At 43.0% G+C, this 27,992-nt stretch overlaps 1 protein-coding gene across 4 annotated transcripts; it reads left to right on the forward strand.

The window, feature by feature from the left end:
• The first annotated feature begins 210 nt into the window (after nucleotides 1–210).
• Nucleotides 211–27,880, forward strand: tfcp2l1 (transcription factor CP2-like 1). Of its 4 annotated transcripts, XM_061724069.1 has the most exons (15): nucleotides 211–378; nucleotides 652–800; nucleotides 5,027–5,100; nucleotides 7,353–7,458; nucleotides 7,608–7,714; nucleotides 7,793–7,945; nucleotides 9,796–9,906; nucleotides 12,007–12,110; nucleotides 14,849–14,900; nucleotides 15,033–15,126; nucleotides 15,279–15,369; nucleotides 22,453–22,535; nucleotides 26,235–26,377; nucleotides 27,554–27,605; nucleotides 27,684–27,880. In XM_061724069.1, exons 1-15 carry the CDS (start codon nucleotides 293–295, stop codon nucleotides 27,719–27,721), a joined length of 1,443 nt encoding a protein of 480 aa, XP_061580053.1. In that variant the 5' UTR covers nucleotides 211–292; the 3' UTR covers nucleotides 27,722–27,880. The 4 variants fall into 4 exon arrangements, 2 of the variants coding, with proteins under 2 accessions (XP_061580053.1, XP_061580054.1); XR_009782804.1 differs by lacking the exons at nucleotides 27,554–27,605; nucleotides 27,684–27,880 and adding an exon at nucleotides 17,224–17,414 and having other exon boundaries at nucleotides 26,235–26,269; XR_009782803.1 differs by lacking the exons at nucleotides 27,554–27,605; nucleotides 27,684–27,880 and adding an exon at nucleotides 17,224–17,425 and having other exon boundaries at nucleotides 26,235–26,250.
• Nucleotides 27,881–27,992: the final 112 nt, after the last annotated feature.

A 27,992-nucleotide genomic window follows, 5' to 3' on the forward strand; every position in this document is an offset into this window, starting at 1 on the left:
CACCCACAAACAGAACCTGGGTCAGAACCCAGACCCTTCCTGCAGGAGTGGGGCTTTAATACATCAACCAGGCGGACTTTGGCTCCCTGAGGGAGGTGTGTCTGCCGCTCCGCCCCCAGAGGGCGGCCCAGCCATGCTAATGAAGGCTTCATGACATCAGCAGGCTCATATAAGAGGCGGCGGCAGCGTTGGGCTGCCAAGGTCTCTGAGCAGAAGCACGAGGAAGCCGGCCGGCTCCGTCTGTCCCCACGTCCATCCGTGGTCCCAGAAACAAGAACCCATCCTGGAGAACATGCTGTTCTGCCACCAGCAGCCTGAACCCTACCACCACCAGCACCAGCACCAGCACCAGCACCAGCAGCACTCCAGCTGCATCAGGTCAGCAAACTGCAGCTTCAGCATGCACTTTACACGCATAAATGCGCTTCTGCTGCTGAGATTAAAGGTGATTTGTAGTCAGGTCTAGCAAATTCAGCTTCAAATGCTTCTCCAGTCTGAGTTAGATTTGTCTGTTCAGCCCCAGAATGTTCTGTTTTTGTCCCGTCAACCTTTTGCACTTCTGTTCCTGTGATGAAGTGATTAGATAGAGGGGGGCGCTGGACAGGACAACGGCCTTTATAGCGTCTCCACTTTCCCTGTTCTGGCTCTCAGAGAGGCTCTGGCGCCTTTTTTGAAGAACGAAGAGGCGCGGCTCCTGGCCGAAGGCGGAGCCAAGCGAAGCCCCTTCCAGTACGTTTTGAGTGCCGGCACATCGCCGGCCGTCAAGCAGCAGGAGGAGTCGCTCACGTACCTGAACCAAGGTGGTCGTCCGTCCTGTTTGACTGTTAATGGACGAACTGGAGCTCATTTTGTCTGTTTTAATCTGCAGCTTCAGAAAAAATCTGAGCAGCTGGTCATATGCAAAAGTTTGGACCCCCCCCCACCCCCCATATTATCCTTTTTCTTTTTTAAACTATAAAAAATGGCTGATTGTGACAAAAAAATGTTTACAGTGTTGTTTCACCCAAACACGGCCAAAAAATAAAAACAATCTAAGATCCCCCTTATACAACAGCTTCAGCAGCAGGAACTCTCACTAGATGCTTCCTGTCTTCTTCATCAGAGTCTCAGGGTTCTGCAGGAGTTCTGCTCCGTTCTCTCCAACGTTGCTTCAGTTACTTGAGGTTTTTGGAAGTCACCTCACCCCACAGCATCCTGGTCAGGTTCAGGTCTGGACTTCCACCAGGTCACCAGGTCACAACTGTGATTTTTGTGAAACACACAAAAGAAATGGTTAAAGGTGGGGGTAGTAACTTTATTTGGTAGGATGAAATGCAACCACAGTGATGTTCCTGAGAAGCAGCTCTGAACTCAAGCATCAATTCAACTTTCGACTGCAGCTCTTTTTTTCTTTTTAGTTTCTAACAGTTTAAAAACAAGAACAAGAAGCAGAAAAAAATTCAGCATTCATGTTTACGATGACGGGAGAGCAGAGCACATCTGTCTACAGACTAACGTAGCGCCGCTGAGCCCCCAGGGGACCCCGAGATACGAGCTCAGCATCCACCATCTGTGGGCAAATCCAATGAGCCGTCTTCCATCGGCACTGAAATCAGGACTCGATACGGCCTGAGATAGATATGAAAGGTTTTTAAAGTCTGGTTTGGTTGAAAGAACATCCTGTGTGTGAGGTGTCGGCCCTCCTTTGTCTGGGCCGGAACCCTCGAGCCATTAAATCTAAACGGATAATGATCCTAAACCGTATTCTTGCACATTTCTAAATATATAAATTTCTCATTTTTTACATCTTGTAAATTAGCAATTTCTAAATTTCCGCTCATGCCACAATTTTTTGTTTTTGTCTTTCAGATTTTCAAATATATGAAATTAGAATATCTGATTTTATTGCTTAAATTCTTCCAAATTTGTGAATTTTGTAGCCATTTCCCTTTTTTCATCCAAATCTGTGAATTCCTAAACTTTTGCATCAAACTAGCCCCCGCAAAGGGTTACCTGTTTTGTTTTTTTCTAGCTTAGTTTAAATTAAAAGTTTAAATTATTAGTTTGTAAATTTATAATGAACATTTTAAAATGTTTATTTTTATTTTCTGTTTCAAATTAACAAAGTCAGATTAAAACATTTTTCACAAGACTTTTGAGCTACATCAGCATTTCTGTCATCTATCCAGGTGAACTTGAACTTCAGATCCACAAATTTTGTTCCTCTTAAAGGATTAAAGCATCTCCAGATCATCTTAAACATTTGAACTCCTTCTGATCTGGAGTTTTACAAACCAGAGACCCCCAAAGAAACTGGAAACGATGTTCTTTGGTTCAATTCAGCTGTTTTCATTGACGTAGCCCCAAATCGCATCACAAGTCATCCCAGTTTAAGGCAGCAGCTGTTAAGCTGTCTTCAGCCCGACTGATACTTCCAGTCAAATTTTTATGAAGTTTTAATTTTTATTTATTTATGTATTCCATGAGAGTTTGACTTTTTCTATTCAAATATGTGGAACAAATCTTTGAAACTGAGTTTTGGACATTTTTCAATCTGGAATTCAAACCACATTCATTCATAAAGATTAAGTACAATTCTTTATTTCTATGTTTCTGTTTAGTGCTTAAATGGCACCATTAAACTCTAGAGATGACAATCAAACGTTTCTCCAGACAACATGAGCTTCTTCGTGTATTAATTTTCCTGATTTTATTTGTTTAATCTGGTTGAAAATCCTTTGGTGCCTTTTTGTTCCTGTCCAGTTCCTGTCCACATTTCTCTTCCACTCCAACATCTTTATTTCTTTGTTCCTGGTTTAAACCTGTATTTCTATAGTTTTCTCCTCTAATCTGCTCTACGGTAATCTCTTTGGAGTAAACAAATGAAAACCGCCTCGCTGTAACTCTGGGAAACCCTGACATCCGAGAATGCAGCAGTTTGAACGCAGAAGTTTAGATACTGGAAGTTAAATTGGACAATCACCTGCAAAAGTTTCACCTGTCTTATTAAACGTTTTAATTCATCTAATCATTTAAACAAACTGTTTCTTACGTGTCATTATTTAACAAATATGAAGCCAATTCAGAATGAAAAGAACCTGCAGTTCCTGTACTGACCACCAGGGTCTTGAACCAACAGTGAGTTTGTCTCCTTTGTTTTCCATGATAAATTGTCCAACATGTCCAGGTTGACTAATTGGAGTGCTAGCCCGTGTTTTCACCTTTTCCAGGTCCAGGTACCCGGGCCCCCACCACACATTTGCTAGCTGAAGGTTCTGGCAGAATTTGGCAGATCCTGTCAGAAATGAAGATATTTGGACAGATTTCATTAGAATAAATATAAAATAATCTCATTTAGCCTCATAGGTTCCCTGATAGCTAAATATGAGTCAATCAACATTGAAATATGTTTAGGCAGAAACATTGAAGCCATGTTGAATCCTGGTTCGCAACAAACAGAATACGTTGATGCAACAATGACTACGTTTACATGCAGTCAAAATTCGGGTTATTACTAATATTCCGGTTACTGAAACATTCAGAATATTCCGTTTTCATGCGTGAGCAAACAGGGTTATCCCTGTATACATGGTGATTAATCATTGGGGATATCTGGATCAAACCAGCAATTAGCGTCATTTCCACTTCTTCTTCCTGTATCCAAATTCAAAACAAATGCTGCTTCGCGCAACTTTTCGCTCACCTTCTTTTAAATCGCGCTATCCCCGTACTTTCTACCGTCTACAAATGACAAAATGTTCATATCCTTCATTACATTTATGAAGTGATTAGTCTCCTCCTCACTCCAAAAGTGTGGCGTGGTCTTGCGTTTCCCCGTGTTTATAAGAACTTCCTGGACTCAAAAGACCAGGATTCCTTGTGAACAGAGCATGCGCAGAAAACAAATTCATATTCCGTTTGATCTGGATATTACGTTTGGCGTTTACATGACCGAATATTCAGGTTTTAAAAGGAGTAACCCAGGGGTCATATTCGGGTTTTTAAAAACTGGAATATGAGCAAATTCGGGTTATTCAAAGGGGTTATTGGTGTTTACATGGCCGTGCAAATTCGGGTTATTGCCAATATTTTGGTTTTAAAAAGGTTATTGATGCATGTAAACGCAGTCATTGATTACACGTTGGCATTAGAACGTGTCCAAGCCAAACTGCAGCTGTCTGTCAGAAGGCTCCAGAACCGTCCACCACCTCCACCTGCTGGAGTCTGTCCCAGCCCTCTGGGGGTGAACGTCAGGGCTACATCCTGGACAGAGTCACTTGTTCATCACAGGTGTAGACTCTGGTCTACAGAGGAGTTCATGGTCCACTCAGTGAGTGATGTGTCCAGGTCCAGACCATCATTCCTCCACCACCAGTGGGTCTGAGGTGGTTCTGCTGGTTTCCTCCAAACATGGTTCTGGACATGAAGACCAAACATCTCCACGTTGGTCTCGTGTGTCCAGAGGTCTGCGTGTTTGTTCAGGTGCAGGTTTGTGGACCTCAGTCCTGCTTCCAGACTCTTTTAGACAGAAACGTCTCAAACTCATAGTAAAGCACGGTGGTGGGGGGATGATGGTGTGGGGCTTTTATACAGCTAGTTATTGCTGCTTACACAAGTGTTCCTTTTGGCTTCATTTTTGTTAAATAACCAGTGGAACAGTTAACTTTTTATTTGAAGTTGTTTGTCTAATATTAACACCCACTATGATAAAAAGTTTATTTTTCTCTCAACCCAAAGAACAGGATTAATATACAATTAAAAAATATTTTATTAATCCCCAAAGTGAAATGAATTGCTCCATGAAAGGAGTGCTAACCTGAACAGATTGGTGCTCCCTCATTGGCTTTTACAGATGTTTCACGCAACTTTAATTTTGATGAATTTGAGCAGCGATACGCTGAAGTTTGAGTAGCTAGCTAGCCTTCTTATGTGGCTGAGAGTCTCCAGTTTGATTGAGTTTCTATCTCCACTGCCCCTCTTTTCTCATTGACTGATTTCCCATTTTTCAATTGTAATCAGGTGTTTTTTTTAATGTTTTAAAATGTAGGTCAGTCCTACGAAATCCGTTTGCTTAGCAGAAAACTAGTGGAGTATACAGATATAAGCAGCAAATATGTGAAGGTAGGTGTAAGGTATCATGTGTGTGTGTTAACTGTCATGTGACCCCTTCTGTCCATTTCCAAGTCTTGCTTTCTCCCGGTTCTATCCTTTCTGCTCACACTCACACACTTCTGTCTTTAGTTTGTCTCAACAATGTCATTCTGTCTTTTCTCCGCCCTACTGGGGTTTTTCTACATAAAACCTGGCCTTGTTTATGCTTGTAATATATGTGTAAAGTTTTCTTTGCTGTAATATGAAAACGACCCCAAACCTGACAAAGTTGAGAAGGATATTAAACATGAAGCAATTCTTCGATTTTCCTTAACTTTTATTTTTCCGAGTCATTCCTTCTGCAGTTTAACATTATTTCTTAATATTCATGAGAAATTAAGAAATAATATTCATTTCTTAATATTCATATATATATACATATCACTGTAATCTCTATATAAGATGACATTTGTATCAATTAAAACCAGATGATGCTGAATATTATCACGTAGAACTAAAGAAGCAGCTGTCCTCATCCCAGATGTCCAAAGTCCAGACGTGTGTCCTCTGGACGAGGTTAATGTTAGACCTGCTCCTTGTCCTTTCCACTCGCTCGGACTCTCAGTGTTTAACAGTATTCTGCTCTGTTTGAGGAACAATGTTTTAAGCATTTTTGTGATTTTTCTCACACATTTGTTGATGAAGTAAAGATATTTGCTCCTCAAAGATTCTTCTGTAACCAAAACTAAATTAAAAAAAACTTTCCTAATCATGGTCTTAGGCAACAACATCTCCGAACTTGGAGGCATCTGGGATGGACCATCACCATGGAAACATGGATTGTACAAATTGAGGAGTGCCGCAAATGTATTGATATAAATGTGAGTTTATATGCAGATGACTAGGATTTATGTTCCCAATCAGTTGTTGCAGATGATGGGCCCCGTGTGCTCCATCTAAAGAGGAAGACGATGAAATAACACCTGAAACTCTAAAACATCTGGTATCCTTGATGCCAGGATAACTTGAGTGTTGTGACAGACAATTAAAACAACTTGTGTTGCAGGTACGAATTGTAAAAATTGTTGTTTATTAAATTAAATTATTTTAATAAAAAAAGAATAATAAAAAAGGTTTTATACTGTCTCAGAGAAATAAAAGTCAAAGGAAATCGGGTTTTTGGAGCCACAGCTCAGTAGATAAGACCCAGCTGCAGGCCTTCGTGGCTTTTGTTTCTGTTTCACCTCAGATCTCAGAGTGACTCCACTCATGTAAAAGGCTTTTATCAGCACACTCATTTAAGAGGGAGTAGCGCTTATTCTCTGTGATTTCTGATTGAGTATGTCCCCTCTACGGGCCTCTGTCGTCAGGCTGCTGCTGCTGCAGATCAGAGCTGTTTAGCTGTAGCATCCTAGCAGCTGAAGAATGTGGCCGGTGGCGTGGAAGCTAACGCTCCAGTAGCAGATCCAGAAGTGTTTCAGGGCTGTTCAGTCTGGTGAACCTCCCTCCGTAAACATAAACACAGCCCAGGATTCTGCAGATCGTGGAGTTATTCTGGTGGTTTATTTCCTGCCCGTAAGTAAACTTCAGGCTATGGGCACAGATAATATTCCACATGAGATAAAAACTGGGTCTCATGAGTACAGGCAGGGAGTCAGAGTAGAACTTCAAATCAGAAAAAGCTGGTACAATATGGAAAATGGGATTAGTTTGACTTTTATTTCTTTACAGACAGTATGAACTGAAGATATATTTTTCATCAACAATAAGCATTAATATTTACATTTCAAACCTGCAACTACCTTCAATGCCAGATGTTGTGGCATTGAAGGTACTAACTATTGAAAAGTTTTGGGTGTTGTTTTTTTTTGTTTATTCTTTGGTCCAGAGTACACGATGCACATAAATTCCAGTGTCATCTGCATATAAACTGACATTTGTATTAACATCAGATGTTGAATTTAAGAACCTGAGGTCCCCATCCAGAGTTTTGTGGTACTACTCAGTTGGATGCAAATTAACAAATAAAATGAAGTTAATGAGGAGAGAAAAGATATCAAAATCGTGGAAGCAAATGGAGGAATCAGGTTTACATGTCGTCTCAACTTCTTCTGATTTGGGGTTAGCTGGGAGTGTTAATAATACCAGATTGTTTTAATGAACAAATGAGGGGAGGCGTTCTCGCGCTTCGTCCAGCAGCTTGGCTGTTCGGCACTGTGTGAACGTCGCTTCTCAAATCCATGTCCGTTCCCTGACCTGAAGCCTGACCTGCTCGTCTACAGAGCATCGTGCGCGTGGTGTTTCATGACCGCCGGCTGCAGTACATGGAGCACCAGCAGCTGGAGGGATGGAGGTGGAACCGACCTGGAGACCGGATCCTAGACATAGGTGATCCTACCACACCAACACCTACGATAGGCTAACACTCAAGGATTTGCTGGTTTATCACACTAGCACAGGAGAAGTGAAACAGGGACTAACGTCTGTGTGGATTACTGAGCAAACTCAGGTTTGCATGTCCTCTATTAAAACTACAGACATCCCACTGTCGGTGGGGATCCTGGAGCCTCGGTCGGACCCGCTACACCTCAGCACCATTGAGTTCCTCTGGGATCCCACCAAGAACGCCTCCGTCTACATCCAGGTAGGGTCAGATTCCTGCCAAGTGTGACGGAGGACATTACCGTGTTTGTCCCATTTAATGTCTCGTGTGTCTCGTCAGGTGAACTGCATCAGCACTGAGTTCACTCCCCGGAAGCACGGTGGCGAGAAAGGTGTGCCCTTCCGTATCCAGGTGGACACGTTCATTGCCAACCAGCACAGCGAACACGTGGAGCACGTACACTCAGCCAGCTGCCAGGTCAAGGTGTTCAAGGTGGGACGCCTCTGCTGCTGCTTCAAAATGTCCGTGTTGTTTCCTAAATTGGAAACATTTTTTCCTAAATTGTGTTTACAATCAGAAATTCTAACATTTCTCTCAAAGTTGCAGTCACAGTTTTTACGTTTTTTTTCCCATTTTTTCCCCTGGTCCTAATAAGTTGTCATGTCAATGTTAGCTTACTGAGACTCTGCACAATATTGAAGAAGCTAACCTTATTTTCCTTCTCAACAGAATTTTAGATTTTAAATTTACCAATTTTTATCATTCATTCCAAACGAATTTTTGAGATTCATCAGTTTTCTTTTTCACATGCTTTCACATGCTCCTAATATGCCAGCTCTGTTAGTCTCAGCGTAATCCATACTTGTTAACTTTATTGTTATCTTTGCTTGAAAGTTGATTATAAATGTGTAAATTTACAACATCGGGATTTCAGTTTTCAGTTAGGTCAGTAAGTGACGAAGTCTGACAGAAAGTGGATCAGGGACAAAATATGGGTCAATGTGGGTCTGACCGAACATGGGTCAGTCAATGACAAAACGTGGGTCAGTACCGGAACTTGGGTCAGTAACAGAATGCAGGTCAGTGACGGATCACAAGGATCACAGTGACGGGACGGAGTTTAGTAATGAAACGTAGGACAGTGAGGGAACGGGCGTAGGTAACTGAACACAGGTCAGGAGCAGAATGTAGCCATAAGATGACTGCCTGGCATTTCTGGACTGCTCCATATGTATTCAAGAGGGTAGGAATCTCAACATAGAAGTGTACAGGAAACCAACCCATACGGACCCGTATCTTCTGTTTGAGTCTAATTACTTTCTGGAACCAAACCTGGTAGTTGTCAGAGCACTGGTGCATTGGGCAAAAACAATTCCTACAACTTCTGAAGGGACCAGACGGGAGAAAAAAATACACCCGCAAAGCCTTCCAGACTTGCAGATATCCTAGGTGGACCTTGGTCAAAGATAGGAAGAAGCACATGTAAGACTGACCAGCAGAAAGAAAGGGAACAACATTGTCATCCCATATGTTTCAGGTGTAGCAGAGAAACTCTGGAGAACCTTCAACACCACAATAGTCTGGATTATTTAAAAAGCCAGCCCCACACCGAGACAGAAGCTGGTCCATCCTAAGGACAAAACACTGAGGGTGAAAGCAAAGCTGAGTGGTTTACCCCATCCAGTTCAGTGAAGAACGCTCTGACCTGTGGGTTGGAGAAACCAAACACCAGCAAGACAAAAGATGACACAGCACAGGAGAACCACCCATCAGGTCAAGATTCAGCAGTTCACCTTCATCTGACTGGCAGTGGACACTCATTTGAAGACAGAAGGGACACATGGGTTTGAAAGAGGAGTTAAGGAAGCCATCTATGTCAAAATGGAGAAACCCTCTCTGAACAGAGGTGGAGACCTGAGACATTTTCTTTGTCCAACCTACAATAGGGTCTTGGTCTCCCTGCCCAGGAACCTTAAACAACATTCACGCAAACAACATGGGAATGATGAGCCATCATCACACAGCAACACAGCCAGCTGGTACCAGTTTTGGGTCGTCAGCCAAGTACCGGATGGAAGAGGGATTCCTGGACATCAGCATGACCTGGATGACTGAGAACGGTTACAGACTTTTAGCTATCTCAATCATAGCTAGTCTGTTTTCTCCTTCAAGTGTAACAGATTATTGACCTCCAGGTCCATCTTAAACGGAAGCTTTACTAACAGGGCTCCTCAACAAAATCATGTTTTAGACCCTTAAATAGCCTTAAAAGGGCCAGTTAGACTCTGAAATCTTTCATGACACATGATTGATGTGGCCTTGTCTGGTGTTTTGTTTTTTAGCCCAAAGGAGCTGATCGTAAACTAAAGACTGACAGGGAGAAGATGGAGAAGAAGAGTCCTCATGACAGAGAAAAGTACCAGCCGTCCTACGACACCACACTGCTGAAAGAGGTGAGGTCCGTTGTTTGTTTGCCATCATGCTGGAGCTTTATTGATCCCAGCGGTAAATTCTTGTGTTACCTGGATGTTCCTGTCATCTCATGCTGTCAACCCCCCTACCTTCGCTGCACTCAGAGGAGTTTTAACCAGGATTACATCAGTGGACGTTAATGGCTCACTTCACATTCTTTTTATTGATGCTTGTCAATGATTGAGGCTCTGTGGCGTGTCACTTCACTGTCCTGAACACTGAGTCAATCAGTGGGTTCTGTTAATCTAGTTTCTTATTCTACTCGAATGAAGATCAACGCGACTACAGTGACAAAGGAACAGTTCAAATGTGTGTGAAGGAGAAGCAGGTATACTTAAAAACTTTCAAGTTAAGTGGTCAAAAATAGAAATCTTCAAATAAATAAATAATAATAGCCTGCATGACCTTCTTCCACTTTGATCAGGAGCACAGAGATAATTTCTTCCTACACACATCCGGACAGTGATCAGGAACATAAATCAAAGTGTCATCTGCATATAAATTGATACGTTTTTATTGATTAACACCAAATAGCATTGAGCACAATAAAGACATACTGGAGTACTGGAGGACTGTAGCCTCAGTATTTGAGGCGCTTGCTTAACCCACTGCGCCACCGAGTGGCCCGAGCCTCAGGGGTGTTTTTGAGCCAGTCCATGGAGTGAGGTAGAGCATCCCCAGAGGTGAGAGAGCATGATTGATGCAGACGTTAGTGGACATATTGGAGAAAGTAACACAGGTGATGAGGAACAGATGGCAAGGTTTGGTATCAAGGAACACAGACATCCTTAGACGGCAGAGGAAGACTCTGGTGGTGAGGAAGATGAAGAGGACAAAGGCAGAGCAGAGGATTGAAGTGATGGAAGCTGAGGGAAGAGTGTTGTCTGGCTTTCAGGGAGGAGTTGAGACAGGCTCTGAGAAGTGGGACACTGAGAGGAGTTAAGAGAGTAGACAGGAGTACAGGGAGTCGATCCAAACCACCGTACACCCTTTGTTTGACAGGGAGTCAAACAAAGGGTGTACGGTGGTTTGGATGGACTGTAAAATGAGGGAGACACCGATCAGGGGCCAGAGGTATGACGGGAAGATGGAAAGTGTTGATGAACGAGGAACATTTGAGAGAACGAAAAGTAGAAGAGGTGACGTTGTGGACCGAGAGGTAGCAAAGATTAGAAAGAGTAAAGTGGGGAGGACTTTGAAGAGGATGGAGAGTGGAAAGTTTGTTGGTCCTGATGATACACCCGTGGAGGTATATAGGTGTCTGGGAAAGGTGGCAGTAGAGGTTTTGAGTCCGTTGTTCAACAAGATCTTACACAGCGAGAGGATGTCTGAAGAACAGAGGTGAAGTATGCTGGTGTTGATCTTTAAGAGCAAGGGAGACAATTAAGTTATGGAGAAAAGTCATGGAAGATTGACTAAGAACAGATGAGAACATTTGTGAACATCAGTATGGCTTCATGCCAAGAAAGAGTACTACAGATGCAGTATTTGCTTTGAAAGAGTACTACAGATGCAGTATTTGCTTTGAGAATCTTGATAGGTGTACCGAGAGAGGAACTGTGGTTCTGTACGAGGAGGTCTGGAGTGGTGGAGGACATGTTTGGGAGCTGTGAGACAGTGGTGAGGTGTGCTGTAGGTGTGACAGAGGAGCTCAAGGTGGAGGTGGGATTGCATCAGGGATCAGCTCTGAGCCTCTTCCTGGTTGCTATGGTGATGGACAGACTGACAGGTCCACAATGTTTGCAGATGACATTGTGATCTGTAGTGAGAGCAGGGAGCAGGTGGAGGAACATCTAGAGAGGTGGAGGTATGACCCGGAGAGGACAGGAACGAAGCTCAGCTGCAGCAAGACAGAGTACATACGTGTGAATGTAAGGAACCCAAGAGGAACGGTGAGGTTGCAGGGGGCAGAGATAGAGTTTAAGTTATTCCATGAAGCTGGAGTTCCACATAAAACAGCCCCATGCAGGTAGAAAAGCCCCCGGACGCAGATTGAACAGAATCATTTGAACTGGTTAGCCTTAAATGTTCGTTCCAAGGTCTTCCTAACCTGCTCGATTTTCTTTGACCCTCTCGTGCAGTGCTCACCGTGGCCCGATGCTTTAAATCTGGTCAACCACAGCACCAGCAGCACTCCTTCACCGGTTTACCTCGGGTCACCAACGCCCTGCACTTTCACTGACGGGTGAGTGAATGTTCAGGTTTCCATCCACCAACAGAAAGCTGCAGTTTTAGTGTCGGTGTGGAGGAGAGAAGCTGTTTTTATGATAAAAGACTGAGGTAGCAACAGTTCTGAAGCCCAACTGGTTCCTGAGCTGAGACTTTGGTCACTGACTCAAGTGTAGAAAGAAAACAACAAATCAAATGCTGGTGTTTGCTGAAGTCAACAGAGAAACTGTGAAGGTTAAAAAATGTTTTAGGGCAAAAGTTGTCATTTTGAGAAAAATATATAATTTTACAAGAAAAAAATTCTTAATTTTATCAGAAAATAGTTGTCATTTTGTGAGGGCAAAACAAAACTGTTTTAACTTAGTAATTGTTAATTATACTAGAAAAATGTAATGACTCATTTAAGAGGACAATTCTTCACAAAAAACATACATATGTTCTCAAGATTGTGATAAATGTAAAATAAATCTCACAAACCAATCTTATACTTACAGAGTATACATATATTGGCAGATATGTACCATCTAAAGTAAAAGAGAGATAAGATTGATGTCAAATATCTGCATAAGGAAATAACATAAATGTTGGCAGCAGAACATCCTGGTTCAAAATAGTCCAGTGGCAAAATCAGGTGCAGGAACGGCAGGTTTGGATCCAGACCCTATCAGTAGAGGATTCTACTGCAGATCAGTGTTTCTGCTGCGGTTCACCTTTGAACAGAATTCAAACAGAATATTGAAAACGGTCCAAGAAAACCAGCGCCTGAACTGATCTTTTCAATAAAATAAAATATTTATATACTTAAAAAGTCGTCAAACACAAAATAAAGAGGTGCGTCATATTTCTATTTGAGTTCTACAATTCCTCATAAATTGAAACGTCGAGGTCACTTGTTTAAAAAAAAAACTCTGAAAATAAATAACAAAAATTGATCCTCACAAAATATTCAAATACAAAGTAGGGGTGGGCGATATGACCTAAAATTAATATCACGGTATTTTTCATCTTTTGAACGGTGACGGTATAATATCACGGTATTTTTTGGTACGTTTTGGGAGGAGTAGCCTGTCCTGTCCCTTTATGTGAATAAGGTTAATATTTTTATAATATAATAAGTAAATGGTAGGTATCCTTATCAAAAAGAGACATGGGAGAGTATTATGCATTCTCGACATATTTATTTGGCAAAAAACCTAAAGATCTTACACATACACACACATATATATATATATATATATATATATATATATATATATATATATATATATATATATATATATATATATATATATATGTATATATATATTATATTATATTATATTATATTATATTATATTTTAAATATTTTGTAAACCTGTCTTAAAATGTAATACTGGACCTCGGTTGGGCTGGTTGGACAGCGGGTGGTGGAAAATTTCCCTTAATTTTATTCTCTTATTCTCTAATTTTCTTCTAAAGCCCGCGGTACAGGTGTGTTTTTTCGAGAGAAGAACATGGTTATGGGTATTTTTTTGTCACTCTTTCTTTCTTTTGGGCAAAAAGATTCTTTTAAACCGACATTCATTAATTTTTTCTCCATCTTGAAGTCGGTGGCTGGTATTCCGGCAGGTTGAAACAGCGCTCTGCGCTCCGCTGCCGTCAAAGACCCGCCCAGCTCCACTTATGATTGGCTAGTGTTAGTTTGGTTGAGCCAGAGCTGCTTTCCTCTCATTCCATTGGTAGACGAACTCGGTTGACTCAACCTTTTTTTTTCTCTCAAACCTTTTTTTTTTTTTTTTTAAAGCACTCAAACTCGCACGGCGAGGAAAAAAAACTCCGTACGCCGGGTATCCGGCACGGTGCCGGAATACTTTAAGCCCTGTCATTTCTTACTACTCTTGTCGTAAGGTGTAGCAGCAGTAAGGATGCCTGCAGTGAAAGCTGTTTAGTCTTGGGACCGCTGCTCCGCTGGTGCTGCTCAGCAGCACCAGCGGAGCAGCGGTCCCAGCGGGACGAGCTGCTGGTCGCACTTGCGCTCGTTTTGGTCCGGGTTGCCTCTTCATATTCACGGGCGTGCGTGTTTTTTAAGTGATGAAACAGGTTGCTTGTGTTTCCACCTCTTGCTGTCACAACATGGCAGCAAACCTTGCATATCACCGACGTTTTTAATGCCTTATTTAGGCTTATTATTTTATAATTGATTTATTACGGTATTGACGGTATTGCAAAATCCATGTCGTAGCGCAGTTTCACACCGGTGATGACTATGACACCGGTGTACCGCCCACCCCTAATACAAAGGTGTGTTTTTATTTGACTCCTGTACTGCGTTTGTTTGTTTTGGGTGACTTCGTCAGATGTGATGCGACTATTGAACAGAAACACCTGCATCTATTTATCCAGTCGGTTTACTGACGGTGGAAGTCCCGAACTAACGCCAGTATTCACTAAGTCGTTTCAGACATTTCTACCGAAATTAAAACGACCTTGCGTATGATGCCGTCTGTTGCGCTCCGTCCTCTATCTCGCCAAAAGGTGGATGATATACCCTGACGAAGAGAAGCGCTTTATATGGGAGCTTCTGGGAAGAAAATGTGGGTTTTTGAGATTTTGAAATGCGTGCCCTCTGGCCCTCTCTTTTGGATTGGGATGGTACAGTGAAATTTCATCTTATAAAGATTGAGGACTAGATAATGTTTCCTAACAAGTAGAAATCAAATTAGTAGAGAACAAAATTCATCATGTGTTTTTCTTCATGTTGTACATGTTCTCTAGCAACAGTTCTCCAAACCAGCAGGGGGAGGTGCTCATGGCTGGCTGCTCTGATGTAAGTAATGGACACTGATGCAGTGCTACAGTGTTAACCTTGCTCTTTTATCCCCTTTAGGCCAATATTTGGAGACATGGATGGTGTGCTGCTATACTCATTTCAAGGACTCTTCTTCTTTTTGACATGTAGCATCTTCTGCCATTGTCCTCGCCGCTGGACACTCAGCAGTGGCTTCACCGTCACAGGTTCTCCCCTTTCTCAAGGCTCTTCTACAGCTTCTCAGGTAACACGGTGATAAATGTTCACACACTTTGGTCCATGGAACTAATTTTGGAGGTCATTTTGGGAGATTTTGGGAGAGATGAACTGAAGGCTTGAGGAATGTTAGTCAGTCGCAGCAGAGCCATGTACAGGTTGTTTCTGGTGTTGTTGCAGGTGCTGATCTGTTGAGGATGAGCAGGGACGATCTGATCCAGATCTGTGGTCCAGCAGATGGCATTCGCCTCTTTAACACTTTGAAGGGAAGGTGAGTCTTGAAACTACACCAGTTAAAGTCTCCACAGCCATTAACTGTTACTTCTTATATGCAGACTGTAGATGTATGAGAACCTCTGATCCACCATGGGGCTCCAAAGCCGTTAACTGGAGAACTAAGAGTTCTATGTACATTTGACTGATACCTGGTTAGTTGGTGGACTACAGAGACCTTTACATAAACAAGTGTAGACAGAAGAAATGGAGGTGGTCAGAGGGGGGGACTGCAGGTCAGTGGATCATGTTGGTGTCCCCGTGCAGTGTAGCTCTATAGCAGCATATCTAGGATGGAGCTCTGTTTAAGACCAGCTGCTCTAGTCTTGTCCTGTAGCTGCAGCCATGACTACTGGCCCTAACACACTAGAGTTTACACTCACTGGAGGCTTTACTAAAGACTAATGTTTTAAGTTTGCTTTTAAAGATGGAGGTCGTGTCACCCTCCTTAATCCAAACTGGAACTTGGTTCCATAATAATTTCCCTCTGCCTCTTGCTGAGTGCAGACGCTTCGCTCTCCGCTCCCCCCGCTTTGTTTTTCTTCTTTCCTCTGCAATCTTTTCTTTTCTGCAAAACAATTTCTGGAAAGCAGGACCTGGATACCTTACCACTGGGAGCTATTTGTGATAGTTACTGAAGTCTACCACTTTTATTTTAAACTGTTTTAGTACTCTGTGAGCGTAGCTTATCAGCAGCACAAGCCTGCGCTATTGTGACTGGGATTGAGGATCTCAGCTAGCAGCAGCTAGCAGAAGCTAACTAGCAGCAAGATGCCTCCCTTTTCCTTTTCCATGGATGATTACCACAAACTGCTCCAGAAGATAGCAGTACTGGAAACAAAGATTCACAGGCTCGAAGTGAATGAAGAGATAAATGGACAATATGGGAATGAATCTACTCTGCCGACTTCCCAAAACAGTGAAAGGGAGCAGGCTAACAGAAAGCTAACTAACACCACCAAGACGCAACAGGAGCCGAGTATAAAAGGCAATAAATCAACAAGCCCTCCCTGGAACTCTCTTGGTGCGAAGCCAAAGCATTACAAATCGCCTCCCTCAGATCTGAGAAGACGGTTATCAGGCAAAACCCGGCACCTGCTTAATAGACGACATCGAGTGGCCTGCACTACCATCGCACAGGAATGACTCTTCAACCCCAGTACCCGGAAAGAGGAGGAAGGCTACAACAAAAGCTAAGAGCAAATCGCCCCAAGACACAGGGATTCTACTGGAGAACAGATTTACTCCAATCTCTCAAACTGCTGACTCCCTGAGAGAAAGCTCATCTTCCGGCTCCAGAGACAGGTATGAGGCTAAATCCCTTGCTAAAGGGCTACAGGCAGAGCTAATGACTGGGCCTCGTGCGCTGATAGTGGGCGACGGAGCTGTGAATGAGATCAAATCCTTTTGCAGCAAAAACTCAAAAGTACTCTGTTTTACCAACGACATGGTGTCTGATATCACAAAGAAGATCCGGAGCATTGCTGCGGAGCATCCGACAGCTAAAGCTCTCGTCATACACACAGGAGCCGTTGATGTTGTGAAGCAAAAATCGGAGATATTAAAGCAAGACTTCACTGATCTGATGAGCACAGTTGCATGCTTAAATACTGAGGTGTTTTTCAGTGGACCTGTACCAACGGTTCGGCAAGGAGATGAGAGATTCAGCAGACTGATTAAGCTAAACAGATGGCTCAAAGATGCATGTACTGCTCAATCAATTAACTTCATTGACAATTTCAACATCTTTTGGGGTCGTAGACATTTCTTTAAGGCATGTGGCTCTCGTCTGAACAAGGCTGGAGGACAGTTGCTAAGCAGCAACATTTTTTATCATCTACGTCACAAACAGGCCCCCATCAAGAACAAGAGGCAGGATGTTCCAAAACAACCGATAAGGCGGCGCTGTGATGAGAACACTGAGACAAGGACTGACCATGGAAAACAGAGTCAGAGAGAAACGGCATCATCCTTATCCTCAACCCAACAGGGGGAGTCTCCCCCAGCCCCAACAGAAGACCACTGTTGCCAATCCTATGAAAGGTGAAGCAGAGGTAATCAGAAAGCGTTATATAAACGATAACACCTGTGCATTATTCACCCAGGGTTTTACACCATCACCAACCCTTCCCTCAGTTCAAGTTGATGACCTTGTTAACAGTTTCAGTTCCAAAGTTATGACTGTTATTGATTCTATCGCCCCAATTAACACCAAAGTTCTGTCCGGGAGGAAAAAGTCACCCTGGAAAAATGCCACACTGGTTAAAGCACAGAGAAGGACATGTAGACAAGCAGAACACAGGTGGCGCAAAAACAAACTTCAGGTATATTACAACATTTATAAAGAGTCTTCGCAATTATAACCAGAAACTGAAGAATGCAAGGCAATCGTATTTTTCAGAGATTATCGATATAAACAGTAATAATGCTCGCACACTGTTTTCTGTGGTAGACAGACTGACAAACCCCACAGCCTCAATCCCCCCGGAACTGCTGTCTGAAAAGGGCTCTAATAACTTTGCTGCCTTTTTCACAAACAAAATATTACAGATAAGGCAGAAAACTGCAGTAATAAAACCTCTCACTCACTCACTCTCATCTCACTCATCTTCTCCCGCTTTATCCGTTCCCGGGTCGCGGGGGCAGCAGCCTCAACAGGGATGCCCAGACTTCCCTCACCCCAGACACTTCCTCCAGCTCTTCCGGGGGTAGTCCGAGGCGTTCCCAGGCCAGCCGAGAGACATAGTCTCTCCAGCGTGTCCTGGGTCTTCCCCGGGGTCTCCTCCCGGTGGGACATGCCTGGAACACCTCCCTAGGGAGGCGTCCAGGAGGCATCCGATACAGATGCCCAAGCCACCTCAGCTGACTCCTCTCAATGTGAAGGAGCAGCGGCTCGACTCCGAGCTCCTCCCGGGTGACCGAACTCCTCACCCTATCTCTAAGGGAGCGTCCAGCCACCCTGCGGAGGAAACTCATCTCGGCCGCTTGTATCCGCGATCTTGTCCTTTCGGTCACTACCCAAAGTTCATGACCATAGGTGAGGGTAGAGGCGTAGATTGACCGGTAAATCGAGAGCTTCGCCTTTCGACTCAGCTCCCTCTTCACCACGACGGTCCAGTACATCGACCGCATTACTGCGGACGCTGCACCGATCCGTCTGTCAATCTCACGCTCCATTGTTCCCTCACTCGTGAACCCGAGATACTTGAACTCCTCCACCTGAGGCAGGACTTCTCCAACCACCCGGAGAAGGCATGCCACCCTTTTCCGATGGAGAACCATGGCCTCGGTCTTGGAGGTGCTGATTCTCATCCCTGCCGCGTCGCACTCGGCCGCAAACCGCCCCAGCACATGCTGGAGGTCCCGGTCTGATGAAGCCAACAGGACAACATCATCTGCAAAAAGCAGAGATGAAATCCTGAGGTTCCCAAACCGCATCCCCTCCGGCCCCTGGCTGCGCCTAGAAATCCTGTCCATAAAAATTATGAACAGGACCGGTGACAAAGGGCAGCCCTGCCGGAGTCCAACATGCACTGGGAACAAGTCTGACTTACTGCCGGCAATGCGAACCAGACTCCTGCTTCGATCATACAGAGACCGGACAGCCCTTAGTAGAGGGCCCCGGACTCCATACTCACTCAGCACCCCCCACAGAATGGCACGAGGGACACGGTCAAATGCCTTCTCCAGATCCACAAAACACATGTAGACTGGTTGGGCAAATTCCCATGAACCCCAGTGTTCCACGACCGGGACGAAAACCGCATTGTTCCTCCTGAATCCGAGGTTCGACTATCGGCCGTAATCTCCTCTCCAGTACCCTGGCGTAGACTTTCCCCGGGAGGCTGAGAAGTGTGATCCCCCTGTAGTTGGAACACACTCTCCGGTCCCCCTTTTTAAACAGAGGGACCACCACCCCAGTTTGCCACCCCAGCGGTACTGTCCCCTTCCTCCATGCAATGTCGCAGAGGCGTGTCAACCAAGACAGCCCTACGACATCCAGAGACTTGAGGTACTCAGGGCGAATCTCATCCACCCCCGGTGCCCTGCCACCGAGGAGCTTACGAACCACCTCGGTGACCTCGGCTTGGGTGATGGATGAGCACGCCACCGAGCCCCAACCCTCTGCTTCCTCAGTGGAAGGCATGTCAGTCGGGTTAAGGAGATCCTCGAAGTATTCCTTCCACCGTCCGACAATGTCCCCAGTCGAGGTCAACAGCTCCCCACCCGCACCGTAAACGGTGCCGGCAGAGTACTGCTTCCCCCTTCTGAGGCGCCGAACGGTCCTCCAGAATTTCCTCGAGGCCGACCGAAAGTCTTCCTCCATGGCCTCCCCGAACTCCTCCCAGACCCGAGTTTTTGCCTCCAGGACTGCCCGAGCTGCGGCCCGCTTGGCCTGCCGGTACCTATCTACTGTGTCAGGAGTCCCACCGGCCAACATAGCCCGGTAGGACTCCTTCTTCAGTCTGACGGCATCCTGTACTTCCGGTGTCCACCACCGGGTTCTAGGATTGCCGCCACGACAGGCACCGGAGACCTTGCGACCACAGCTTCGAGCCGCCGCGTCGACAATGGAGGCAGAGAACATGGTCCACTCGGACTCAATGTCCCCCGCCTCCCCCGGGATCCGAGAGAAGCTCTCTCGGAGATGGGAGTTGAAGATGTTGAAGATGAAGATAATAAAACCTCTTCTAAAAAAATCAAATATGGATGCTACAACACTTAGTAACTATAGGCCAATATCAAATCTGCCATTTTTGGGGAAAATCATTGAAAAGGTTGTTTTCCAGCAAATCCATGCTTTTATGATGCAAAACAACCTTTTTAACGTATTTCAGTCTGGATTTCGGCCACACCACAGCACTGAGACTGTACTCATCAAAGTCTTAAATGATATTCATCTGAATAATGATGCAGGCAAATCCTCTGTTCTGGTATTACTGGATCTCAGTGCTGCATTCGACACAGTTGATCATAACATTCTTCTCAGCAGATTGGAAAAGTGGGTGGGACTTACCGGCACTGTGCTTCAATGGTTTAAATCTTACTTGCATGATAGGGCCTTTTTTTTGTGTCAATAGGAAACCATGAGTCTGAGAGAACCAAGATCACATGTGGGGTTCCTCAAGGGTCCATTCTCGGACCGCTTCTATTCAACATCTATATGCTACCCCTAGCTCAGATTATGGAACATCACAACATTTCCTACCATACTTATGCCGATGACACACAGCTCTATATTTCAGTGTTACCACATGACTACAGTTCCCTACTCTCATTGAGTAACTGTATTCATCAAATCAATGAGTGGATGTGCCAGAATTATCTCCAGCTAAATGCAGAAAGGGAAAAGATCAGCGCTCACCTTGGCTCCATGTCATTGACAGCTACAAATCAAGGCAGAAATATTGGTGTAATTATTGACTCAGACTTGAACTTCAACAGCCATCTAAAGTTTATCACTAAATCTGCCTATTACCACCTAAAAAACATTGCTAGAATTAAGGGTATTCTGTCTAAACAAGACATGGAAAAACTTATTCATGCATTCATTTTCAGTAGGTTGGATTATTGCAATGGCATCTTTACAGGCCTTAACAAGAAATCTATCAGGCAGCTGCAGCTGATCCAGAACGCTGCCGCCAGAGTCCTTACAAACACCAGAAAACTGGACCACATTACACCGGTCATGAAATCACTACACTGGCTTCCAGTGAGTCAAAAGGATAGAGTTTAAAATCTTACTGCTGGTCTACAAAGACCTGAATGGTCTTGGACCAAAATAAATGGTTGATTTGTTAGTTCCTATGAAGCTCCCAGACCCCTGAGGTTCATCTGGATCTGGTTTGTTGTGGTTCCCAAGAACCAGAACCAAGCAAGGTGAGGCAGCGTTCAGTTATTCTGCTCCTCACCGGTGGAACAAACTTCCTGTAGACCTGAGGTCTGCTCCAACTGTCAGCTCCTTCAAATCAGGCCTAAAAACATTACTGTTTACTGAAGCGTACTCTTAAATTAAATACTCACCTGCTGGACTCTACTGCCCTTATTTTTAACAGCTTGTGCTTTTTATTATTTTACCTTCTTTTCTCATCATCTTATTCATAATTTTATTCAATCTTATTTGTTATTTACTGTTTAATTATGTCTTGCCGCTTTTAATGTCAATGTAAAGCACTTTGAATTACCTTGTGTTGAATTGTGCTATATAAATAAACTTGCCTTGTCTTGCAAAATACCCTTTGTATGATTTTTACTGAATTAATTGGTAAATTCCTCAGTAAAAAAAGTATTTCTTCTTTAAGAGGCTCTTCTGTCCTCCACTTGTTACCTGTATTAATGAGTTATAATGAATCAGTATAAAAGACACCTGTCCACAACCTCAAACAGTCCCACTCCAAACTCCATTATGGCCAAGACCAAAAGCTGCCAAAGGACATGAGAAACACAATTGTAGACCTTAGGAGTTCCTACAATTTTTACTTCTTCATGCTCCTTAAGAACATGTCAAGGGGTGGTTCAACTCCAGACTTTTCCTTTAACGTAAGGAAGTAATGGTGTTTGAGTCAGTTGCTTTGGTCTGAGCTTGTCAATGTTTATCTCATTTTCATCAGTAATCAGTTTGTCATAAATGTCGTTTCAGCAAGATTAAAGGATTGACAATACTGTAACATAAACTCTCATCCTTCTCGATGGATTTTCATTAGTCGGGCATGAAAATGTGGTGTTGGCTATCACTAATAAATGCAAAAGATATGCATGTTAATGATTCCTCAATGACATAAACATTAAATAAAATAATGTTTGTTTTATATTGTATAAAATGTACAGTATTTTTAAGATATTCATTTTGATACTGTCATTAATTTAATGTACTACTGAGAGTGTAATACTGAGAATTGTTCTGGATCACGGTACCATGAAATTGGAATAAAATTGAGTTGAACTGTTTAACCATAATATATCTATTAGATATAGTTCATCCACATTCTATTTTATACAGTAAAGTTGGAACTTTGGCTCGTCCCTCTCACATACAATGGTGTTACAAGGCGCTGATCAACACCTCTGCTCACATCCCTAGGTGTATACAGCCTCGGCTGACCATCTACGTCTGTCAGCAGCAGTCCAGAAATCAGCCTCCCATCAGGCCTGGAGGTGGAGACGGTAAGAGCTTTATGTTTCTAACATGATCAAATTATACATATTCATTCTACATACACCAGAACAGTGTGTCAGGTTCCACAGGGTTCTGGACTTGGGCCATTACTTTTCACTTTACACATGAAATGATTATCCAGCAGCATTGCTATGAAGATGAAAGTGTTACTGGCCTCAGGTTTAGGAGTGCCTGAGCCAGCAGCAAACACTCCTGAATGGTAATGATGGAAAGAGGTTGTACCTCAAGCAAACCTGATGCAACTAATGAAGACCTTGATTGGTTGCACCAGGTGTGCTTGAGACCACACCTGATTTGCTAATGATTGCTCTTAAGAGGAATTTTATTTAGGGGGTTGAATAATTTTGAAACTGCAGTGGTCATTCAAAGTGGCATTTTGTATTGAATTCAGAGAAACCACTTGTAATATTAGTTGTGTTTAGCAATTTAGTTTGTTCTTATTTTATTTGTTTATTGCAAACAGCTTCTAGTCTGTACATTTTGCCAATAAACCTAATTTGCAGTTAGGGTTGAATAATTTATATTGCAAATGTATATAACTCATCCACCTCTGTCAGAGCCACGATCATCACACACCTGGACTGAATCTGCCTGCCACCTTGCACTCTAACTCTTGCCACAGCACCTTACCTATTTATTTATCTTGTGTTTTTTTCAAGTGTCCAAGTGTCCTTTCTACCTCAGTTTTGTTTTGTTTTTACTCTATTATTCTATTGTATTTACATGGGACTGCTATGACAACAAGATTTCCCCTTGGGGATGAATACAGTCATCCATCCATTAATAAATTATGTTTTCTATTTTTAAATTAGTTGAATAGCTGAATCTCAAAAAAATTAGGGGGTGTGTGCTTTTATAAAACTATAAATTGAGGTGCATTTTCCAACCCTCTACAATAGCAATGTTTAAAAGGCATATCCTCCGAATGACTTCTTATTCAAGGATGAGACCAAAGTGGAGATGTTTGGTCTTAAGGCCCTGACACACCAAGCCGATTTTCGGCTGTCGGGCCGTCGGTGAGCGTCTGTCGGGATAGTTTCCCCGGTGTGTCCCGCACGTCGCCACAGGTCGGGTGCCCATCGGAAGCTTTTCAGCCGATTCGACATGTTGAATCGGCGTCGGACGTCGGTCAAACAGCTCACTCTGTGATTGGCTGTTCCCAGAATTTCCCAGAATGCTTTTCGTCGTCATTTGCAGACTGAATAAAAAAAAAAAAACATGGCGGACATTTCTTATGAATAAAATCTATATTTTGAGTTAGTTTCTGCATAAAAATGCGTTTTGATTACATTTCTAGCGAGAAATAAATATTTTACTTTCATAATATTCACTCAGCGAATGTATATAGTCACTCGCTTGTCTTTTTCAAACCGCGCCAGAATAAAGGCTGATTTATGGTTCTGCGTTACACCAACGTAGAGCCTACGGCGTAGGTTACGCGGCGACGCGCGCCATACGCCGTACCTTACGCGGTAGGCTCTGCGTCGATTTAACGTGGAACCATAAATCAGCTCCGGAGCCGGCAGGCAGAAAATCCCGAAATTTTCGGAGCAAATTTCTTAACAGGCGTAGCTACAACTGTTAGATTTCATCTATTAAACCAACATTTATCTTCTTAAATAATTTACTTCAGCCAGCGGTAATTCTACACAGTTTTGTTTGTCTGTTTTGTATTGCACTTGTGTTTTTCTCAATAAAGCTTTGAAAAAAAAAAGCGCTGTCCTCCTCCTTGAGCCCCTGAATACAGACTACCGCTACCTGCTGGTATGGAGGGGAATTACCTCTCACGCATGCGCAGAACGTACGTGCTAATTCGCCGTCGGGTGTCGTATTTGCGGTGTGCCTAGTGAGCCCGACCCAGCCCGACACAGCCCGACACAGGCGACGCGAGCAGAGAGCGGGCGACGTCGGGTTGGTGTGTCAGGGCCTTTAATGTCCAGAACACGTCTGGAGAAAACCATCAGAAACACCTCAGACCCACCGTCAAGCACGGTGGTGGAGGGATGATGGGCTGGGGTTGTTTTGCAGTCTTAAGACCATCAGCCTCATCAAATCAAATCAAACTTGATTTATATATTACTTTTCATACACGAGTAACTCAAAGTGCTTTACATAATAAAATCAACATTTAACATAAAAAAACTCACACTCATGGTTAAAAACACACATCTGGTCATTTTCACACACATCCTCACATTAATACCATCACAGCACACATATATATACATATATATACAAAATTAAAATAAATCTAAGGAAAAAAAAAAATAAAAAATGTAAAAAAAAAAAAAATTGTTATAAGCTAAACTAAAAAGGAAAATCTTGAGCCTCTTTTTAAAAATGTCTGTCTCTCTGCGGCCCTGAGGTTCTCTGGTCGGCTGTTCCACAGATGAGGACCGTAATAGTGGAATGAGATCTCGCCAAAAGTTTTTGTTCTAACTTTAGGGACAATTAAAAGGCCAGTACCAGAGAACCTCAGGATCCCCGAGGGCTCATAATTTAAAAGCAGATCAGATAAATAAGAAGGCCCAGGACCATTAAGACACTTATAAACTAATAAAAAAAAACCTTAAAATCAATCCTGAAATGCACAGGGAGCTAGTGCAAACTCTGGCAATGTTTTTAAGATGTTAAAATCCTGTCTTTGTTACATTTCTAATATGTGAAACTAAATCCAGCTCAGAGTCAAAAAGAACGTCCAGATTTCTCACACACTTAGAAGATTTAAAATGTTTTAGTTTTGTTAAAATTATCTCTCTCCCGATAATTAAGACTTCAGTTTTGTCCTGGTTAAGCTGTAAGAAGTTATCTGCCATCCATGACTTAATCTCTAAAATACAGTCTAAAAGAACATGAATTGGTTCTACGTATGTCATCAGGAGACACAGTGATGTAAAGTTGTGTATCATCAGCATAGCAGTGAAAATCAATGCCATGTCTCCTGATGACATCCGCAAGTGGCAAAGTGTATAAATTAAAAAGTAATGGGCCTAAAATGGATCCTTGGGGAACCCCTAAATTTACTTTATGGAATCTTGAGGAGCATATAGCCATACTTACAAAATATTGTCGATCAGTGAAATAGTGCCAGAGACTCCCGCCAGACTTCTAAGTCTTTTTAATAAAATGTGATGATCTACTGTGTCAAAAGCTGCGCTTAGATCCAGTAGCACCAGGATTGAAAGCTTCTGTGAATCCTTATTGGATGTGAGATCAATAACAATCTTTAAAAGGGCTGTCTCTGTACTGTGGTTTGTCCTAAAACTAGACTGATATTTCTCAAAAATATTGTATTTATTTAAAAATGTATTTAATTGGATAAAAACAATTTGATGATCTACAAGGAATTGTGCAGGTTTCAGTTTAAAAGATGACGCACACCCAGATTTGGGAAAGTGTGTTGTACCGAAAATAAAATAAGAGAAACAAAATAAGAGAATGAAGGTGTGGAATGACATAGCTAAATTCCAGACCTGAACCTAAGAGCTGTGTAGAAGTGAACATCCAAACTCCTCAAGAGGAATGGACCAGAATTCCTCCACAACCATGAGAGACACGGATGAAGTTAGACAGGAAACATCTACTGAAAGACCCTTGGTAAATGTTTCCTTCAGCGGAAGGAACTCTCGGTTGAATCATCAGTGTTCCTTTGGTGGGTGATGTTATATCGTTGTGTCTCCCCACAGTCTACCACGCTCTGTACCTGGAGGAGCTGACCCTGCTGGGCCTGTCTGAAAAGATTGCCATGCTGTTCAGCATCACTCCACAACAAATTACTCACATCTACAGACAAAAGCCCACTGGCATCCACATCTTAGTCTCTGACGAGGTATCTGTCGACCACTAACACAGTCGCACACTTCTGTCATGTCGGTCAGATTTAGGCGTGGGCTGGGCACCAACCTTTGTATCATGAAACATGAGTGGACACAGGGGGCGCTGTTCGGCCTTCCGGGTCCATTCACATAGACCAGATTAAAAGCTTAAATCACGTTGAGCCGCTGGGTGGCACAGTGTTTAAAGCAGACGGCCCATGTACTGAGGCTACAGTCCTCCTGCAGCGACCCTTTGCTGCTTGTCATCCCCATTCTCTCTCTCTGCCCCCTTCCTTTCTGCACTTTGAATAAAGGCCACTAGAGCCATAAAATATATTCAAAAAAAAGCTTAAACACATGAACTTTGCTCATTATTGGCCTAAATATGTGAGACGTACAACAACTTGTTCTGTCATTTGGAAACATGGTAGCTCACCATGTGGCCATGTCTCACGACGGCGGTCACAGATATGGCAGACAAACATAGTTGGTTCAGCACAGAGGGATAAACTACGTGATTTCAAACATTCTTTGTCTTCCAGGTCTTTAGAGCAGACCAAAAATTTGGAAATGGATCAAATTCCAGTGTAAAGATGAAAAAAATTGTGAAATTCCTGTTTGGTTTAGGGAAATATATAGTTAAATGCTAACATTTCAGAAGGAGGAAATACACATATCCATCCATTTTTTGTACCTGCTTAATCCTGAACAGGGCAGGTCGCCAGTCCATCACAGAAATATACATATATTTGATAGAAATTATAAATAAGTATTTGATATCTTTCAATATGCAGTGTCTTAGTCTATAAATTGCAGATTAGATAAAAGCATACATCTGTAACTGAAAAAACATAAAAAAAATGTGATCCTATGCACTTATGAATTTTTAAATGGAATGAAATTAAAAAATCCCATTCAAGTGTACAGGTTAAATGTCAGGTGACCACCACTGACAGCCATGTTACTAAGCAAGCTCTCGGGACACGTCCACTGCATGTCAAAGTTAGCTTTGCTCACAGCTCCTTCAGCTGAATCCCACCAAAATATTGTCCACTAGTAGCGGGTATGGAGGCTGACCTGGTAGTTCGGAGCCCCCTGGTGGCTCGGAGGTCCCATGAATGCTGTACTGAAAAGGTGAACGCTATATCTTTCTGTGAGGAGCGTCTCTGAAATGATCTGTTTCGTTTCAGATGGTGCAGAACTTCAGGGAGGAAGCGAGCTTCATCATCAGCACGTTAGGCGGTGAGTTTCTTTCTCTTCAACCTGCAGTTAGCCTTAGCGTGACTTTTGGTGTTTTTGAACTTTGCTCTTTGCTCACAGATGAAAAAGCAGATGGCTATCACGTCGTCCTGAAATAACCAGCAAGAAGTGCCGAGTTTTTCATCGGTGGAAATGTACAGACTGTAAATAATTCTCCCTCTGCTGACATTTGAGTATTGAAAAATGAACATGGGCCGGCGATCTGGAGGATGTTCATTCAACTGGTTTATTTTGTGAAAAATAAAGAAATTATGACACATTACTCTTTTATTCAACAGCTTAGATTCTGGCTCTTGAAAGCATTATAAACTCTTCAAACACTGACTTCTAAAGCAGCTTTTTCTGTTTATTGTGTGAGGGGATTCTGGG

The sequence above is a fragment of the Cololabis saira genome, chromosome 6 (genome assembly GCF_033807715.1).
Source record: "Cololabis saira isolate AMF1-May2022 chromosome 6, fColSai1.1, whole genome shotgun sequence".
In the NCBI taxonomy this organism is placed as follows: Eukaryota; Metazoa; Chordata; class Actinopteri; order Beloniformes; family Belonidae; genus Cololabis; species Cololabis saira.

Bases quoted from the DNA above. Each gene is read 5' to 3' on its own strand.
- tfcp2l1 (XM_061724069.1), top strand. From the start codon at position 293: ATGCTGTTCTGCCACCAGCAGCCTGAACCCTACCACCACCAGCACCAG. The intron at 7,946-9,795 runs GTGGGACGCCTC...TTTGTTTTTTAG, and splicing joins GCCAGGTCAAGGTGTTCAAG to CCCAAAGGAGCTGATCGTAA. The intron at 22,536-26,234 runs GTAAGAGCTTTA...GTCTCCCCACAG, and splicing joins CAGGCCTGGAGGTGGAGACG to TCTACCACGCTCTGTACCTG.